The 20,396-nt window shown below is 44.2% G+C and overlaps 1 protein-coding gene across 2 annotated transcripts in view; it reads left to right on the top strand.

The window, feature by feature from the left end:
• CRCP (CGRP receptor component) overlaps window positions 1-20,396 on the top strand; it is a 93,163-nt gene that overhangs the window by 12,830 nt on the left and 59,937 nt on the right. For both annotated transcript variants that reach the window (XM_059155260.1, XM_059155261.1), the window contains 2 exons: window positions 1,991-2,089; window positions 4,341-4,435. In XM_059155260.1, the coding sequence (XP_059011243.1) occupies window positions 1,991-2,089; window positions 4,341-4,435 (194 nt within the window). The remainder of the gene's footprint in view (window positions 1-1,990; window positions 2,090-4,340; window positions 4,436-20,396) is intronic.

Raw genomic sequence — 20,396 nt, 5'->3', positions numbered from 1 at the left:
CTTACATATGAGTTAGTGTTTTTATTTTGTTTCGATAAAATACCCAGAGGTGGAATTGCTGAATCATATAGTGGTTTTATTTTTAACTTTTGAGGACCCTCCATTATGTCTTTCTATAGTGGTTGCATGAATTTACATTCCCATCAGCAGTGCACAAGGGTTTCCTTTTCTTCTCTTCCTTGCCTACACATTATTTCTTGTCTTTTTGATGTTAGCTGTTTTAACAGCTGTGAAGTCAAATCTCATTGCAGTTTTGATTTGCATTTCCCTGATGATTACTGATGTTGAACATCTTTTTATGTGTCTGTTGGCCATGTGTGTGTCTTTTGAAAAAAGTCTGTTTCAGTGCTCTGCCCATTTTTTAATGCGATTGGTTGTTTTGTAAGTTCTTCATATGTTTTGAGTATTAAGTTCTTATCAGATAGATGATTTGTAAATATTTTCTCTCATCTAGTAAGTTGTGTGTTCATTTTGCTGGTTTCCTTTGCTGTGCCTTTTAGTTTGATGTAGTCCCACTTTTATTTTTGCTTTTGTCGCCTTTACTTTTGGTGTTTAAAAAAAAAAATAATCACCAAAACCGATGTCATGGAGCTTGTCTCTTGTGTTTTCCTCTAGGAGCTTTATGGTTTCGGGTCTTGCATTCAGTTCTTTAATTTATTTTGAGTTAATTTTTTATGTGTGGTATAAGGTAATGGTCCAGTTTTCCCAGCACCATTTATTGAAGAGACTCTCTTTTCTCCATTGTGTATTTTTGGCTCCTTTGTCAAAATTAACTAATCACATATGTGTGGGTTTATTTCTGGACTCTGTTCTGTTCCATTAATTTATATCTTTTTATATCAATACAATACCATTTTGATTTTTTGGCTTTGTAATGTAGTTTGAAATCAGGAAGTATGATGCCTCCAGCTTTGCTCTTCTTTCTTAGGATTGCTTTGACTATTCACGGTCTTTTGTTGTTACATAAAATTTTAGGATTGCTGCTTCTATTTCTGTGAAGAATGCCATTGGAATTTTGATAGAGATTACACGCAATCTGTAGATTGCTTTGGGTAGTACGGACATTACTAATTCTTCTAATCCATGAGCAGCATGGAATATCATTCCATTTATTTGTGTCTTCTTCAGTTTCGGTGTCTTATCCTGCTCAGTGTATAGATCTTTCATTCTTGGTTAAATTGATTCCTAGGTATTTTGTTATTTTTGATGCAGTGGTAAATGGGATTGTTTTCTTAATTTCTCTTTCTGATAGTTCACTATTATTATTTGACATGCAATAGAGTTCTATACATTGATTTTGTATCCTGTAATTTTACTAAATTCTCTTATAATTATTTCAGTTTTTTGGTAGAGTCTTTAGAGTTTTCTGTAGGTAGTATCATGTCATCTGCAAATAGTGACAGTTTTACCATAGTTTGGCTGCCTTCTATTTCTTTTCTTGCCTAATTGCTCTGGCAAGGACTTCAGTACTATGTTGAAGAAAAGGGGTAGGAGTGGCACCTTTGTCTTGGCCTGGTCTAATAGGAAAAGCTTTCAGCTTTTCAGTGTTCAGTATGTTGTTAGCTGAGGGCTTGTCATATATGGCCTTTACACATTGAGGTGTGTTCCCTCTAGACCCAGTTTGTTGAGAGTTTTTATCATAAATTGGTGTTGAATTTTGGAAAAATCTTTGCATCTATTGAGATCATATTTTAGGAGAATTTACTTTCAAATACTCAATATATTTTTAATATAAGAGATCAGTGATACGGTATATGTTGAAAGGGAACATTTGGAATATTTTCAATAAACTAATGAATTTGGATTATTGAAATTAGACAAAAGCATTTTTAAAGTGTCAGCTGCTTCTCAGACTCATATTTGCTCTAATACAAGAGTTGGGGGAGGGTTTGTGAGGGAAAAGAGGCACAGTCCTATTTATTCTTCAAAATCATTGACCTTGAAAGACATTTCTCACATTTATTCATAAAAATATTTTATCACTTCCTAGGTGTTCCAGTTACTGACTGATCTGAAAGAGCAACGGAAGGAAAGTGGAAAGAACAAACATAGTTCTGGGCAACAGAACTTGAATACTATCACCTATGAAGTAAGCCTCTGCTTCTGGGGGCACCCGAACTACCATGGGGGGGTTGGTTTAGTCTGCAGATGACTAGCCACCAAATCATGACTACCTCTTACTTGATTTGAGTAGTTTTACCATAACCCAGTTTTATTCTGTTTGTACAAGTGCAAAGAGTTTAGCCAATGGTGAGGCTTAGCCAATGATAAAGTTGGGGGGAATAGTCAAAGGATTGCCCTCAGTTCTAACACTGTTTGCAAGTCAGGGATCCCTAAGACCACCCTTGGGTTCAGTAACTCACTGGAAGTACTCAGAACTCATGGAAAGCTATTGTAGTCGTAGTTACAGTTTACTACAAATTAAAATTGGCCAAGGGAGAAAGCATATGGGACAGGTTTTAAGAGAAATTCCAACTTAGAGCTTCTTTTGTCCTCTAATGTGGAGTCAGAGCATGTTTTCCTCTTGAAACTGGTGTGTAACAATGCATACAGAATACTGTCAACCAGCAATCTCAGCTGAACTTCGGTGTCCCCAATTTTTGTTTGGGCTGTATCATATAAGCATGATTGAAGATTGATTTCCTATGTAGTTCATCTCAGCCTCTAGGTACATTGAGACTGCATGACCCAAAGCCCCCATCCTAAGTCACATTTTTAAGACTATTCAGTATGACCAAGGCCTCCAAAGATACTCCATTGAGATAGCATTCCAAGAGTCTAGAGGTTGTGTCCCAGAAGCTGAGGACAAAGGCCAAACTTTCTCTTTTGGCAAAGCTAAATTCTTTATTACAAAAAAAGTAATGTTTTTTTATTGTTAAAAACTTAGAAAGTACCAAAAAGTATAAAGAAGAAAGCAAAAATAATTTATAGTTTTAACATTTAGTTGATGTTTTGCCATGTTTTCTCCCAGCCTAATGCTTTATCCTTAAAAATGTTGGGGCACCTGGGTGGCTCAGTGGGTTGGGGCCTCTGCCTTCAGCTCAGGTCATGATCTCAGGGTCTTGGGATCGAGCCCCGCATTGGGCTTTCTGCTTGGTGGGGAGCCTGCTTCCCCCCCTCTCTCTCTGCCTGTCTCTCTGCCTACTTGTGTTCTCTGTCTGTCAAATAAATAAATAAATATATCTTAAAAAAAAAGTTTAAGTAACCATATTTGTTTTATGTGATGTTTGATTTTTTTATCTCATTATTTTTATAATTTATGTTTTCTGCTATTTCCTTTCAAATCTGGGACGCCTGGGTAGCTCAGTTGGTTGGGCAGCTGCCTTCAGCTCAGGTCATGATCCCAGTGTCTTGGGATCGGGTCCCACATCAGGCTTCTTGCTCAGCAGGGAGCCTGCTTCTCCCTCTGCCTGCCATTCTGTTTGCCTGTGCTCACTCTCTCCCCCTCTCTCTCTCTGATAAATAAATAAAATCTTAAAAAAAAAATTTTTTTTTTAAGATTTTATTTATTTATTTATTTGACAGACAGAGATCACACATAGGCAGAGAGGCAGGCAGAGAGGGAGAGGAGGAAGCAGGCTCCCCACCAGGCAGAGAGCCCAATGTGGGGCTCGATCCCAGGACCCTGGGATCACGACCTGAGCCCAAGGCAGAGGCCCTAACCCACTGAGCCACCCAGGCGCCTTTAAAAAAATGCCTGAGAATATATTTCTAGTGTTCTTAATGTGTGAGTGACACCTCATCTGAACTTGGAGTTCATGGGTTTGACTTCCGTTCTGCAAGGTTCTGTAGGTATTACTTAGTCTGCTAGTGGTCATCGTTACGGAGGAGTCTGAGACCAGCCCGCTCTTGTACTTGGGAGAGACTCTTAACTTACAGGCTTGAGATTACTGTTTACTTTTCAAGTTTGAAGTTCCTTTCAAGTTATGTCTAGGTGGGGTTCCCTCTTTTAAAAAAAGTAAAAGCTTTTATTTTGAGATAATGGTAGTCTTACAGAAGAGTTAGGGAGGTGGTGCTGAGCGTTCCCATATGCCCTTCTCTTCGTTTTCCCTGATGTTAACATCTCATATAACCATGGCACAATTATCAAAACTCAGAAAATTACACATAGATTTTATTCAAATTTTCTCAGTTTTTCCATTAAGGAAATTTTTCTTTTCAAGGATACTGTTTTGTATTTAATTACCATGTCTCCTTAATATCCTCCAATCTGTAATGGGTCCTTTTATAGAAGATTTTTGAAATAAAATTTTAGAATACTTAATTATAGCCATTGTCTTTCTTTATTCTCATTCGGGTATTTTTGTCTTATGCTTACTTTTTTCTTTTTTTTTGGGTAGACATTGAAATATATATCAAAAACACCATGCAGGCACCAGAGTCCTGAGATTGTTAGAGAATTTCTCACAGCAATGAAAAGCCACAAGTTGACCAAGTAAGTAAAATTTTTTTATTTTTAATTTAAATTCCATTAAAGTAGCATATAGTATATTATTAGCTTCAGGGGTAGAATTTAGTGGCGCATCAGTCGCATGTAACACCCAGTGCTCCTCATGTCAAGTGCCTCCTTAATGCCCGTCCCCCAGTCACTCCACCCTGTCCTCCTCGCCGGCAACCGTTAGTCTCCTACTGTTGAGTCCCTTACGGCGCGCCTCCCTCTCTGCTTTTATTTTTTTATTTTTCCTTTCCTTCCTCTGTGTTCATCTGTTTTGTTTCTTAAATTCCACATGAGAGTGAAATCATATGGATTTGTCTTTCTCTGACTTACGTAACTTAGCATAATTCCCCATCTGTGTCCTTGTAGATGGCAAGATCTCGTTCTTTTTGATAGCTGAGTAATATTCGTGTGTGTGTGTGTGACGTACCACACCTTTATCCATTCATCTCTCGATGGACATCTAAGTTCTTTCCATAATTTGGCTGTTGGGAACATTGCTGCTATAAATATTGGGGTGCATGTGCCCTTTCAAATCACTGTAGTAAAAATTATTTTAAGTAGGAAAAGTGTGTGACAAAATGAAACTGATAGTTTACAAAAACCATCCTCAGCAATGCTATCATTCTGTTTCGATGGGTTTCGAAATTATAATTAACATGCAGTGTTCTTTTAAAGTAGGATCATGATACTGTGGATAAGACAACTGAGATTTAGACACAAGGATCCTTCTAGAGCTAGAAACAAAAATTTTAATGAGAGTTTTTAATCTTAAAATCTTTTTGGATTTTTTTTTTGAGTCCCATTTCTGTGACCTGCGGCATAACCCCTGTACAGCACTTAGACCAAATTTGTTGACAGCTGGGTTCACAAATTAAAGTGCTCTTTATAAAATTGACCATTTAAGTCGCTTGAGGCAAAAATGGCTTGGTAACATTCTCTTCTCTTTTAAAGCTCTATTACTTTTCCTGGTGACTTTCTTGAGTAAGTTAAGCTTGTAGGAATTAAAAACATCACTAAGAATTAGATTAAGAGGGGTACCTGGGTGCTCAGTCAGTTACATGCCTACCTTCGATTCAGATCATGATCCTGGGATTGAGCCCCACATCGGGCTCTCTGCTCAGCAGAAGCCTGCTTGTCCTACTCCCTCTGCCGCTCCTGCTGCTTATGCTTTCTCTCTCTGTTAAATAAATAAAATCTCTTTTTAAAAAAAGAATTAGATTAAGAGATTACATGAGAAGAACACTAGCTCTGATCTTTTAGTTAGTACAGAACTGATTAATCCCAAGAGCTTCTGTCGTTCATTAAGAATAATTAATAATTTTCTTTTGAGGGAAACATGGATGTTATTTCAGACACGCAGCTGATACACTATCAGTAAACTAAGTGTACTTCCCTTGCCCAAGTGAACTCTGAACAGGCAGACATCTTTGAAGCGTGAATGTGTGTGTAATTTTTTTACATTTGGTAAAATTTGTCATCTAAACCACTTCTAAGTGTACGGCTCATTAGTGTTAAATATATTCATATGCTGGAGTGCCTGGGTGGCTCAGTGGGCTAAAGCCTCTGCCTTCGGCTCAGGTCATGATCTCGGGGTCCTGGGATCAAGCCCCGCATCGGGCTCTCTGCTCAGCAGGGAGCCTGCTTCCTCCTCTCTCTCTCTGCCTGCCTCTCTGCCTACTTGTGGTCTCTCTCTGCCAAATAAATAAATAAAATCTTTAAAGAAATATATTCATATGCTATACAACTAATATCCAGAAGTTTTTGATCTTGCAAAACTGAAATTCTGTACCAGTTAACTCCCCATTTCCCCCGCACCCCAGCCCAACAGCCACCGTTCTGTTTTCTGTTTGTATGAATTTGACTACTCTAGATGCTGAGTGGAATCATGTAGTCATGTATGTGTGTTTTCTTTTTAAAAATTGAATATCATTTAATATTTTAATTTTTTGTTTTACCATTCAAGTCGTTTTGAAGTGTGCGGTTCATTAGGCACATTCCCGTTGTTGTACAGCCATCACTGCCATCCACCCGCAGACCATTCTTCACCTTGCGAAACCAACTGTGCATTTATTAAATAATGACTCTCCACTTCCCCTGCCTTCTAGCCCCTGGTGCCCACCAGTCTGCTTTCCCTTGTGAACTCTGAATATCTCCCTTGAGGGGATCATATGGTATTTGTCCTTTTGTGACTAATTTCATTTACTGTAATGTCTTTAAGAGTCATCCCTGTTGTAGCATGTGTCAAATTTTCCTTCCTTTTAAACGCTGTGAAATATTATATGTCATTTATCTTTCTTTCTTTTTTTTTTTTTTTAATTTTAATTTTATTTGAGAGACAGACAGAGTATGAGAGGGGAGAAGGTCAGAGGGAGAAGTAGCCTCCCTATGGAGCTGGGAGCCGGATGCAGGACTTGATCCCAGTGCTCTGGGATCATGACCTGAGCTGAAGGCAGTTGCCCGACCCAGCCACCCAGGTGCCCTGTCCATTCACCTACTGATAGATGCCTGAGTTGTTTTCACCTTTTAGCTATTGTGCATAATGATGCTGCTCTGAACCTGAGTGTATAAATATCTCTTTGGGACTCAGTGTGTCTTTAATTTCTTCCAGCGACATTTTATAGTCTTCAGTGTATGAGTCTTTCACGTCCTTGGTTAAGTTTATTCCTCAGTATTTTATTTTCTCAGTGCTATTGTAAATGGAATTTTTTTTCCAGATTGCTCCTTGTTAGTATGTAGAAACACAACTGGTTTTCATGTATTGATTTTGTATCCTCTAACTTCGCTGAAATGGTTCTAACATGTTTTTGTGGAATCTTCAGGCTTTCTACCTATAACGTAATGTTGTCTGTGAACAGAGATAATTTTCTTCTTTTTCAACTTGCGTGCTTTTATTTCTTTGTCTTGTTTAATTCCTCTGGCTAGGACTTCTGGTCCTGTGTTGAGCACAGAAGTGGTGAAAGAAGACATCCTTGTCATGTTCCTGATTTAGAGAAAGAGCTTTCAGTCTTCCACCATTGGCTAGGTGTTGGCTTTGGGTTTTTCATATATGGCCTTTGTTGTGTTGAGGTAGTTCCCTTCTATTCCAAGTTTTTAAAAATATTTTTATCATGAAAGGGTCTGATTTGTGTCACATGCTTTTTCTGCAGCAACTGAGATGATTAAGTGGGGTTTTTCCTTCATTTGTTAATGTGATTTATTTCATTGATTTTCACTGTTGAACAGTTCTTGCATTCCTCAACTTAGTCCCATTGTGTGTAATCCCGTAATAGGCTAGTTGGGTTAATATTTTGTTGTGGATTTTACAGCAACATAAGAGCTAGTGGTCTTTAGTTTTTTGTGGTGTCTTTGCCTGACTTTGGTTATCAGGGCAGTCTTGGTCTCATAAAATGACTTAGAGGTTGTTCCCTCTGCTTTAGCATTTCAGAAGAGTTTGAGAAAATTTGGTGTTAATTCTTGGTTGAATGTTTTCTAGAATTCACCTGTGAAACATCTGGTTTTGGACTTTATTTGAGGTTTTATTTACTTATTTTAACGATGCAAACAATTTTTTAAAAATTATTATTTATTTATTTAAGACTTTATTTATTTGACAGAGAAAGATCCAGTAAGAGAAGGAACACAAGCAGGGGGAGTGGGAGAGGGAGAAACAGGCTTCCTGCTGAGCAGGGAGCCCAATGTGGGACTCAATCCCAGGACCCCAGGATCATGACCTGAGCCGAAGGCAGACACTTAACAACTGAGCCACCCAGGCACCCCTTTATTTATTATTTTTTTTATTAACATGTAATGTATTATTTGTTTTAGGAGTACATGTCTGTGATTCATCAGCCTTACACAATTCCCAGCACTCACCGTAGCACATGCCCTCCCCGGTGTCCACCACCCGGCCACCCCATCCCCTCTACCCCACTCCCCTCCAGCAACCCTCAGTTTGTTTCCTGAGATTAAGAGTCTCTTATGGTTTGTTTCCTTCTCTGGTTTCATCTTGTTTCATTTTTCCCTCCCTTCCCTTATGATCCTCTGTCTTGTTTCTCAAATTCCTCATATCAGGGAGATCATATGATAATTGTCTTTCTCTGACTGACTTATTTCATTTAGCATAATAGCCTCTAGTTCCATCCATGTTGTTGCAAATGGCAAGATGTCAATTTTTTGGTGGCTGCATAATACTCCTATGTGTGTGTGTACACACGTATACACCACATATCTTTATCCATTCATTGTTGATGGACAACTGTGCTCTTCCCATAGTTTGGCTGTTGTGGGCATTGCTGCTATAAACATTCAGGTGCACGTGCCCCTTCGGATCACTACGTTTGTAGCTTTAGGGTAAATACCCAGTACTGCAATTGCTGGGTCATAGGGTAGCTCTATTTTCAACCTTTTGAGGAACCTCCATGCTGTTTTCCAGAGTGGCTGCACCAGCTTGTATTCCCACCAACAGTGTAGGAGGGTTCCCCTTTCTCCGCATCCTCGCCAACTCCTGTCGTTTCCTGACTTGTTAATTTTAGCTACTCTCTGGTGTGAGGTGGTATCTCTTTGTGGTTTTGATTTGTATTTCCCTGATGCCTGGTGATACAGAGCACTTTTTCATGTGTCTGTGGGCATCTGGATGTCTTCTTTGCAGAAATGTCTGTTCATGTCCTTTGCCTATTTCCTGATGGGAGTATTTGTTCTTTGAGCACTGACTTTGCTAAGTTCTTTATAGATTTTGGATGCTTTGTCTTTTTATATAAATTTTTAAAAATACTTATTTTAGAGCAAGAATGAGCAGGGCAGGGGAAGGGCAGAGGGAGAGAATCTCCAGCAGACTCTGTGCTGAGGGGAGCTGGAAGTGGCGCAGCAGTAGCCATGGTGCCTGCCATCACCTGCACCTCTGATCAGAAGCAGCTGTCAGTGATTAGAGCACAGGCCTTGGGGAGGACAGGAGGATCTGTGCAGGCTGCTTCAGGAACATGTGTACAGCTGCCTACCAATAAAATTGGAGGATGGTATACTGTGCTAAGGGCTAAAATTGACCAAAATTAACTTTAGTTTACCTTCCAAGTCTTACCCTGGAAGTTGCAAGCCTTTAAGAGGCCCTAGAATTTCAAAATAGTTAATAATTTTTTTTTAACTTTTTTTTTTTTTTAAAGATTTTATTTATTTATTTGACAGAGAGAGATCACAAGTAGGCAGAGAGGCAGACAGAGAGAGAGAGGAGGAAGCAGGCTCCCGCTGAGCAGAGAGCCCGATGTGGGACTCGATCCCAGGACCCTGAGATCATGACCTGAGCCAAAGGCAGCGGCTTAACCCACTGAGCCACCCAGGCGCCCCCAAAATAGTTAATCAGACCGACTCTACCAGTGCAGTTATTATCTAGATGGAGAGACAAATTCGTGGTGCTTTTTACTTTGTCACTTTTCTAGAATCATCTCTGTCCTTTCTCCTTTTTTTTAGATTAAGACTTTATATTTTTAGATCACTTTTATGTTAACAGCAAAATTGACGGAAAGACCAGAGATTCCTCATATATTCCCTCTGCATCAGATGCACAGCCTCCCCCTTTGTCGCTGTCCCCCATCAGATTGGTAACTGTGTTACAATCAGTGAACCTCCATTGACATATCATTATGACCCGAAGTCTGTAGTTGACATTGTGGTTCATTCTTAGAGCTGCGCATCCTGTGGACTTGGATGAATGTATGACACATACACCCCTGTTGCTGTATCGTACGGAGTGTTTTCACTGACCTGGAAATCCTCTGTGCTCCGGCTGTTCACCCCTCCCTCCCACACACAACCCCTGGTCTTTTTACTAACTCCATAGTTCACCTTCTTCAGAATGTCCTGTGGTTGGAACCCTACATACGTCATCTTCTTCACAGTGTCTTCTTTCACTGGGTGGTGCGCATTTAACTGCCTCTGTGTCTTTTTATGGTTTCATAGCTCATTCCTTTTTCGCATTAAATAATATTCCATTGTCTGAAGGTACTGTAATTTGTGAGTTCATTATCCACTGAAGGACATCTTGGTTGCTTCCAAGTTTGGGCAGTTATCATAAATACCTAGTTTAAACATTTGTGTGCAGGATTTTTTTGTCAATGTAAGTTTTCAGCTCCTCTGGGTAAATACCAAGGAGCGCGCTTGCTGGATCACAGGGTAAGAGCATGCCTGGTTTTGTAAGAGATCACAAGACGGCCTTCTGAAATGGCTGTATCATTTTGCATTCCCCGTCAATGAATGAGAGTTTCTGTAGGTATCAGTTCTCACCAACATTTGGTGATCTCAGTGTTCTGGATGTTGGCCATTCTGATAGGCGTAAAATGATATCTTGTTTTGTTGTTGTTTTTTAAGATTTTACTTATTTATTTGCAAGAGACAGAGTGCACACCCAAATGCACAAGCAGCGGGAGTGGCAGGCAGAGGGAGAAGTAGTCTCCCCACTGAGTAGGGACAAACCCCCCCCCCCCCCCACAATGTGGAATTGGATCCTAGAACCATGGGATCATGTCCTGAGCTGAAGGCAGAGGCTTAATCAACTGAGCCATCCAGGCGCCCAAATGGTATGCTGTTTTAATTTGCATGATTTCCTAATAATATTAAATGCCAAGATCTTTGCCATCTGTGTCCCTCTTTTTTTTTTTTTTTTTTTTAAGATTTTATTTATTTGAGAGAGAGAGCATGAGCGTGGGGAAGGCAGAGGGACAGGCAGACTCCCCGCCAAGTGGGAAGCCCCATGCTGGGCTGGATCCCAGGACCCAAGATCATGACCTGAGCTGAAGTCAGACGTTTAAACAACCAAACCACCCAGGTGCCCCTGTGTATCTTCTTTGATGAGGTGTTCGTTTAGGTCTTTTGGTCATTTTTAAATTGGGTTGTTTGTTTTCTTATTGTTTGAAGAATTTGTTGTATATTTTGGATGACAGTCCTTTATCCTGTGTCTTTCATAAATATTTTCTCCTAGCCTGTGGTCTGTTTTCTCATTTTCTTGATGTTTCACAGAGAAGATGTTTTTAATTTTTATGAAGTCCACTTGATCTGTTATTTCTTTCATGGGTTGTATCTTTGGCGTTGTAGCTGAAAAGTCGCCACCAAACTCAGGGTCATCTAGGTGTTCTCCTGTACGATCATCTGGGAGCTTGTATAGTTTGCATTTTACATTGAGGTCTAGTGGTCTGACGTTGTTTTCTGCGTGGTAGAGAGGCAGATTCCTGGTTCTTTCTGCTCGGCCATTTTGCCTGAATCCTCTCTGTTCATTTTTTTCCTTTCTTTCCCTCTCTTAGTTGTTCAAACAAGATATTTCCATTGATCTGTCTATAAATTCACAGACTTTGTCATCTCCATTTGGTTAGTAAGTCCAGCCAGTGAATTTATTTCATACATTATGTTTTTTAGTTATAAAATTTCCATTTGTTATTATTTATAATTTCTGTCTCTTTCCTAAGAGCTTACTTTATTCCGCTCACTTCAAGAATGTTGTTACAGTAGCTACTTTAATGTCTTATAGTTCCAACATATGGGTTATTGTAGGTTTGGTATCTGTTGATTATGTTTTCCTTTGAGAATGAGTTGTCTTTTCTTTCTTTCCATTGAGGTAATTTTAAATTATGTCTTGGACCTTTTGAATATTACAGACTCTGGACCCTGTTAAAACCCTCTGGTTCATGTTGCTTTTTTTGTTTGTTTGTTTCTTTTAGCAGTTAGTCAACCCAGTTAGGTTCACACCTCAAGTCTCTTGCCTTCCATGGGCAAGATTCATGTCAGTTTAGTTTTTAAAACCTTTGATCTGCAGCTTTGGATCTTTTTTGCAAGTGAGACTAGAGTGTGATTGGTGTTTGCTGGGCCAGTCTGGTTTTTGTTGCTTGGGGCTCTTCTGCACACGAATAGCTCAGGCTGAACCTAGGGTTTGTGCTGAATGGTAATCAAATTCAGGGGAATTCCCTTCTCTAGCATACCTCTCTGGGGTTGCCCCATACTCTTTGACCCACTTGAGCCCTGGCCCCCATTGGTTCTCTGGCCACAAGTACTGAATTTCTCTCAGAGATTTAGCTGCCCACATGTACAGTTGTTACTGCTGCCACCCTTGGGGCAAAGCAAGGAAGGAAAGGGAAAAAAGGTGTATTACTTGGCACTCTGGACCCCCGAGACTCTCTTCCTGTTTACACTCACTGCTTGGGCTCCCTGGGGGAGCTGCCCCTGAGGTGTGAGTTTCATCCAGATTTCCAGGGCCCAGGGGCCTCTTTCCCCAGTGTTCTGGCTGGAAGGATGGGGTTCCTGTTGGAGTCTAAGCTGCCTATTGCAACTACTGCCATAGCTCCTCTGTGGCCCGAGGATCAGGGCTATAAGAGAAAAGAGAAAACAAAGCAAAAGGAACTCAAGTCCTCCCCCGACACTAACTAGTTCTTCAAGTTGATTTCCCTCCCCAGTCCTCCTCCTCTTGTATACTTTACATTCGGAGCCCTCAGGTTATTGCTTTTGTCTGTAGTCCTGGTGTTGGTACAGTCAGCAGAAAGGTTGGCTTCGGTGGTCTCACCCTTCTCTTATGTACAACACAAGTCCTCATAGTTGGTTTTTAAGACTTCTTCTCAGTATTTGTCTGGTCTGATGTATTGCTTCCCAATCCCTACATTTTTTCTGCTTCAAATATGTACCTGGCCACCATTTGAGAACCCCACAAATGGGGTGTCTGGCTGGCTCAGTCAGTAGAGCGGAGACTCTTGATCTTGGAGTTGTGGTTGCAAGCCCACATCAGGCATAGAGTTTAATTTAAAAAGAAAGAAGCCCAAAATGAGAATGGGCTTGTAAGATGATTCACAATTGGCCATAATCTATGTAAATTTTACGCACATTGTAATGTTCAGATCAGTTCCTTTTTACCATTTGTGATCCTAAATTTGAGGATTTTTAACTTCCTTTGTGACTTTTTGGTGCCTTTCATTAAGTGGTTGATTTCTGAGACAGATCATGTGCCAGGATAGTCACATAGGTTGTCCGTGACAGTGGGACGCGGAAGCGGCAGGCAGTGTTGTTCTCCAAACAACCAGGAGAGGGGGCTGGCGGGCTGCTTTCTCTGTAGAGGCCGGGAGCCTTCTCCAAGGTGCAGTAAACTGTTTCAGCCGCTTGGCTTTCCACAGTACCTGTGACCCAGGGGCTGCTTGCCGGATGCTATGAAGACCGGGTCCATCTTGGGCTAGCCAGTGCGACAGAAGACAGGAATCCCATTTATAGCAGAAACTGCTGAAGTGCCCTTTGACCCTTCTGTCTGCGTATCTCCTGAGAGTTCTTCTCTGCCGTCCTCTCTGGGGGAGGAGATTCATGATAATAGCCCTTACATGGTCCAGGGCTCCTGGGACAAGGAGACCTTATACCTTATTAATTTGGTTAAATACCTGCACTGTTAGAGTCCTTGAGGGTATAGGAGGAACTTCATAACTTTATTCAACAAAATGATAGTATTGAGACTCCACTCGAAGTCCTGTTGCTCCTGTAGCATGTTCGTTCCCCAGAGCATGTGGTTCTTTAATCATTGATTCTTGCTTGAGGTATTTGGTTCTTGAGAACTGCAGCCTGGCTTCCAGCCCCGGCTCGTCCCGAGATATCCTCCCTAAGACGCGCAGCTACACTTCCCAGGAGTAGAAGGACCATAGGTGGGTTTGTAAAATAACTTAGAGTCCTTAAAAGGAACTCATCTGTACACAGATTACTCTTGGGGTTTGGCACTGTATGTGGGACGTGTACTTCTAGGGCCAGCAAAGCTCAGAGGAGACGGGAGGTTGTCGCGTTTCCCTGCTGTCTGGCGTGTGGTTACGCTGTCTGCTCTCAGAGCGTGGAATCCTGCCCCAGGTCTCCCCGGTGTTCAGCAGTTGTCTCCTCTTTGTACTTTTCCTGAAAGTCGGTCCTGCCTAACTCTTTAACTTACCCTCCAGCTTTGTCTCTATTTGGGGGACACAGAGATGAATACAGTGTAATGGTAGGAGGGTCATAGTAGAGAGACCCACTGAAGTGTCAGAATTTGAGTATAACGTTTTTGTCTCTGGGAGGTGACACTGGGTTTTAATATAAAGGAAGAGTCAGTCAGGTGCAGGCGAGTTAGTTCTCTCTGAGCAGAGGGAATGTCGTGTGCGAGGCACAGAGTCAAGTAGCCTGATGCTTTTCTGGGCAGTGTTTAGTTTCATCTCTTTGGGGTCTGAGTGCATGGGGAGAGCAAATGCATGTGAACCTCGGGAGATTGACAAACACCAGGTTTCAGTTGGCTCTGGAGACTGAACCAAGGACATTCAAACTCGTACCAAAACCTGTGGGGACAGCCGGAGGATTACGAGCAGGATAATGAGGTGGCCAGATTTTCATCTCTTAAAAGGTACTTTATTTGTAAATGAAGATAGGTTTAAAGAGTGGCAGACCTCTGGGGTTAGAGGCCATTGTCCTCTAACCAAGAAGAATTGGGGCTTATAGAGATGGTGAGGAGGGGATGGATATTTTGAAAAAGAAGCAATCTTAAAAAAAAAAAAAAAGAAAGAAAGAAAGCTTTTAATTCTCGGTGACTTAATACTGGCAGTGGGTCAGAGGGAGGGTCTAGCCTGGGGGTCTGCTTCTTTACCAAGATGAGAAGTTGAGAGAGTAGAGCCGGTGTGTAGGAAAGGAGAGGCGGTTCACTCGGGATGTTGGAGCCTGACGTGGGCCTCGGGTGTTCAGGAGATATCTAGGTGGCCGCTGGTTACAGAGGTCTGGAGCTGAGGTCACGTGGCATGAAAATGTGGACGACTTGCCCTAAAACCTATAGTAGCAGGTGAGATTGTGAGGTTTGGATGTAAGGGGGGTCAGACGGTGAAGGACGGACCGTGGGAATGTGACAGAAGCAGGCAGCAGAAGACAAAGCCCAGAAGGAGATGAAGGTCTAGTTGAGTAAGAGAATCAGGAAAGAATGGTTTGTGCAGAGGGCTCAGGGTAGACAGTTTTAAGGAGGGAGTGATAGCACAGGACCGGGGAGAGCAGGACAGGGGACCATCCGCTGGAGTTGTCCATGTGGAGGTCACCGGGCCCTTTGGCAAGAACGGTTTTGGTGATCCGTTGAGACAGGAGCTCAAGTGCAGTGAGCTGAAGTGACGGGGCGAAAGGGGAGACGGTGGAAGCAGGCTTGGTTAGAGGTGAGGGGAGACGGGACTGTTTGCAGCCCCGGCCCCCGAGCTGGAGCCTGCGGGAGTGTGGTTCCGTGATTTCGCTCCTGCCGTGCTCAGCTCCTCGAGTGTGGCGGCAGAGACCTTGCTTGGTTGGTTGGACTCCCAAGTGGGCTTCTTCAGGGGGCAGCGGTGAGCGATTTTGTTACTTGGGGACTCGCAAGGCCCTTCTCTGTAACCGCCGGACCGGCTCCAGCCATTCAGAGCCCAGCAGGACAGCGACTGGTCGGTGAGAGGAGTTCTATCGCTGTGACTGATCCGTAGCAGAGACGCTCGCTCATTCGGCTGTCCTTTTCCTCTGTTCTTCGTTCATGCGGTTGGGTCATGATGGTAAGAATGATTTTATTTGGAATGAGGTTCATATTATTTTCCAGCTCAGTTGGGTCTTTAAAACTGCTTCCTGAATGGGGGAGGAGTGCCTGGGTGGCTCAGTGGGTTAAAGCCTCTGCCTTCGGCTCAGGTCATGATCTCAGGGTCCTGGGATCGAGCCCCGCATCGGGCTCTCTGCTCAGCAGGGAGCCTGCTTCCCCCCCCTCTCTCTGCCTGCCTCTCTCTTACCTTAGCTCTCAGCCTACTTGTGATCTTTGTCTGTCAAATAAAGAACTAAAAAATCTTAAAAACAAAAACAAAAAAACTGCTTACTGGGGGTGGGGAGGGCACACCTGGGTGGCTCAGTGGGTTACGCGATGGTCTTTGGCTCAGGTCATGATCCTGGAGTCCCAGGATCGAGTTCTGCATTGGGCTTCCTGCTGGGCAGGGAGTCTGCTTCTCCCGCTGACCCTCCCCTTTGTCATGCCTGTGTTCTCTCTCTCTCTTTCTCTCTCTGAAACAAATAAATAAAATCTTAAAAACAAAACAACACAAAAACTGCTTGCTGGGGGCACCTGGGTGACTCAGTTAGTTCAGCATCTAACTTTGGCTCAGGTCAAGATCTTAGGGTCCTGGCATGGAGTCCTGTGTTGGGCTCCTTGCTCAGCAGGGGTCTGCGTCTCCTTTTCCCTCTCTCAAGGACAGACAGACACACCTGCTCGCTGGTCTTATTCCTGGTCCGTCCTGCCTTCTCAGATGGTGATGTCACTTCCTTCACTGAGAAAATTATCCAGTGAATGAACGGCCTTTCCCTTCAGGTCCCCTCAGATCTGCCCCCCGCCCAGTGCTGTGGCCTCAGTGGAACACAACGAGCCTCTTTGTTCTTCTGAGAGTCTTTCTCCCTTTCTCCCCTATAATTTCAGTCTTTCCTTGTGCTTAGCTCTCAGCCGGCAGCCCTGCTGCAGTGTCCCTCCAGAACCTGCCGTCCCCAGGCTGTCGCGCTCTCTTAGTTCTACCTGTCAGGAGGGTGTTTTGGTCTGTGGTGCTGCGCAGAACCAGACCCGTGAGCTCTGTGACTGCAGAGATCCGTAGGTCAGTATCAGGCACGGCCAGTCTACCCTGTGCAGTGTCCGCTGTCCCCTCAGGCTGTGTCCTCCTCAGGCTGCCAGTCCTGATGCTCCTTCTGCCCACTCAGAGCTCCGTCGTCTGAGCCTTGTGCACCCACGGCTGCCGCGGTCCCTACCACGTCCCCCCGCACCTCACCACGTCTTCCCGGGGCCCAGACGGGCTTAGGTTCCACAGTCCCTGCGGCCTGTTGTCTGCTTGGTCCCATCTGTGTGCCTGGTGCGGCGGTGCCGGCGGAGGGGAGGGTGTTTTGCAGGTGCCGCAGGCAGGGCCAGGCCTGCCGCTGGCCATGGTCCTCCCGCACCCGCCGCGCACCTCCCCGGGGCTGCTCGGCGTGCAGCAGGGAGCCACTGTGCTCACTGTGCTTCAAACTCAGCGGAAAGGACACCTTCACGGGTGGCGTAGGGGGAGGCTCCGGCATCTGGTGAGGGACAGACTGCCAGTGTGCTGGGAAGGACGTCACGTCGCTCTGGCACTGTCGTCGCGCGGCTGCCTTTGTCCCATCAGCCTCCCGTCGCCCTTCAGACTCCCGTTGCGGGGTCTTTCTGCTGCCCGACTTCGGGCACTTCTTCGATTTCCTGAGAAACCGTGCTGTGGTGGCAGAATCTCCCGGAAGCACCCCGAGGATCGGTGCTGTGCCACGCTGGTCTTGGCTTTCCGTTGTGAAGTATCAGATTAGGCTTGGAGGGAACGTTCACCCTCCGAGAGTTAAAGTTGTCAAGTCGTTCTGCTTGGCCTTTACCTTCCTGAAGTCTTCGACCTACAGTGCACGTCGGAGGTAAAGCGCTTCAGTCGTCTGCCTTTGCCTTCCGTCCTTTGCGCGTCCTACCATCAGGCCTCGTCTTCTGTTCCTCCTGCCGTGTCCCCTGGCGTCCGAGTTGGGGACAGGCGAGCCGGACTGACTTCCTTCTCTCCTCACATCTCCCCGCGCGCCATCTTTGAGTTTGTCTTTCGCAGGGAGCCTCGGAAACCCCTTCTGTACCCTAAGCACAGACCCCATTGCTTCTGCTTTTGCATCTGCCTCTTGGACCTCCCTCACAGGTGGTTTTACTAGACACGGGCCAAACCTAAATCTGCTTTGGTCTGGGAAAACTGAGGTTTGTTTGAACAAAGAACATCAATGCAAACTGTACTGAAAGCAAATTGTTTAAAATCTGAGGGGCAGGGCGCCTGGGTGGCTCAGTGGGTTAAGCCTCTGCCTTCGGCTCAGGGGACGATTCCGGGGTCCTGGGATCCAGCCCCGCATCGGGCTCTCTGCTCTGCGGGGAGCCTGCTTCCCTCTCACTCTCTGCCTGCATCTCTGCCTACTTGTGATCTCTCTGTGTGGCAAATAAATAAAATCTTAAAAAAAAAAAAAAAATCTGAGGGGCAGTGAGGAAGATGCCTTTCAAAAGCCTGATAACTTTAGAGCCAAATAAAGGGGAGTTTTCAGATCAAAATCTGGTTGCCATTGGTTGTCAGCCTGCCCGATGCAGCCACTCATGGCTCCTAAGAATTCCCAAGCTGGGTTAACGGGGTCGTATTGTGAATGCCTCCCCTCCGAGTGATTTGAGTCCAGTGAAATCTCATTAGAGCTAAGAATGTTTTGGGATTGTTAGTACTTTGGTTTTTCTTTTCAAAATTGGGTTTTATTTTATCTTATAATTTCAGTTCATTTGAATGTTGGGTTCTGTACGTGTGATACTTGGCTGTGTACCATTGATTATTATGGAAATCCTCTGTTGTATGTTTCTGTTTGCACTGTGGCGCACTTGTGGATTTTTTATACTCAAAATGTAGAATAGAGTCTGTTTTGAAGGTCTTAATAAAGCAGTGATACTGCATTACAGGAAGAGTAAAGGTTAATTTCTCCCCAGTTAATCCTTAGTCCCCACCACAGTCATTCCACCAAACTCCTTGCACAGGCCGCTGGTGCCCTCTGTTTTGGCAAATCCGGTGACTTCTGACTGTCAACCTGCTCCCCCCGCCCCCGTCCTGGTCTTCACTTGCTGTGTAGTTGGTGTGGACTGTGGTGCACTCCCGTTGTTTCGTGTGACTCCTTGCTGATACGTCCAGTCTGCTGTCGCACTAGATCTAAAACTAGGCAGGTGGCTGGACAGAGTTCTCCTTGTTCCGAAAGCAACCACAAACTCGAATTCAGATTTCAAATAATAAATTTTTCCCAAACAGCCTAAAAGCCTGACACTGACCCCTGACTCTTCTCTTTCCTTCTCCTGTCCCCGCCCCACTGAGGCGGTTGTTAGGTCCTGTTGACTGTACCTCGGGGTGGCCAGGAGCGCTTCACTGTCCAGTCTCATCGCCAGCCCTGCCTCATTTCTTCTCACCTGAGAGTTTGTCACGCCTTTCCTCAGTTGCTTTCCGGCGTCCGCAGAGTCCCGGGCAGCGCTGCGGCTGGAGCCCGTGTGGTCTTGTTGTGATGACCCAGCCTCAGGTCCCACAGCCTCTCCTGCAGCTGTTTCCCAAAACTCCGTAATGTTGTTCTTCTGGCCATTTCCTCGGGCTGTTCCGGCCCTGACTCCCCTTTCCTATAATCATTTTGACTAGAAAATGCTTCAGGGCTCAGTGCAAGGGTTTCCTTCTCTGTGAAGTCATCTTTGAGTCTAGAGGAAATGTTTGGGGGATTATGAGGAGTAGAACTAATTACAAGTGCCTCCCTAATGACTGCCATTTGTGGAGACGTAGCTGTGTGACAGTCACCGTGTTGAATACTGAGTACTAGAAGCAGATGGTTAAGAACATGAGCTTTGATGGCCGAGTCCCAGCTCTTCCATTTCCTAGCTGTGTAACCTTGGGCAAGTTGCTCACCATCTCAGCGTCGGTTAAGTTGGAGGGGTCAGTGTGCTTGCCATATGGAAGTAAGCAACAAATGGTAGCTGTATAAACAGAGAGATGTTCGTCCCTCCGAACCCCCTGGTGAGATTCTAAGTTCTGTTCTCGTTGCTGTAGTACAGATGGTGAGACCCAGGCATAGGGCGGCTGGCTAATGTGCTGCTTCCCCCAAAGCAGCTGTGGGCCTGTGGCTCATTCATCTATTCATTTCAGAATGTCTTTACGCTCAATAAATATTTACTGAGTTGAACTGAAAGATGAGTCTGGAGCGCCTGGGTCAGAATGAGAGATGGAACTTCAAAATTGTCACCTACCCAGGGCCGGTCACTGGAGCTCTTCTTTTTCTTTTAAGTCCTGTGTCACCTGTGAGAGTCCGCACATTTCAGCCACCCCTCTGGCAGTGAGCTCGCTGTGGCCTTGTGTCCGGTGAAAATTCTTACTTCAGCTGTTACATGTTTGTTAAGACTTGCTTGTGTTTGTCTTCTTTCCCCAGCTGGACTGTGAACTGTGTGGGTCGAGGACTACGCCTGTACCTC

This window comes from Mustela lutreola, chromosome 17 (genome assembly GCF_030435805.1).
Source record: "Mustela lutreola isolate mMusLut2 chromosome 17, mMusLut2.pri, whole genome shotgun sequence".
NCBI lineage: Eukaryota > Metazoa > Chordata > Mammalia > Carnivora > Mustelidae > Mustela > Mustela lutreola.
The sequence above is the reverse complement of the archived record's forward strand: the minus strand, read 5'-3'. Positions and strand labels throughout refer to the sequence as shown.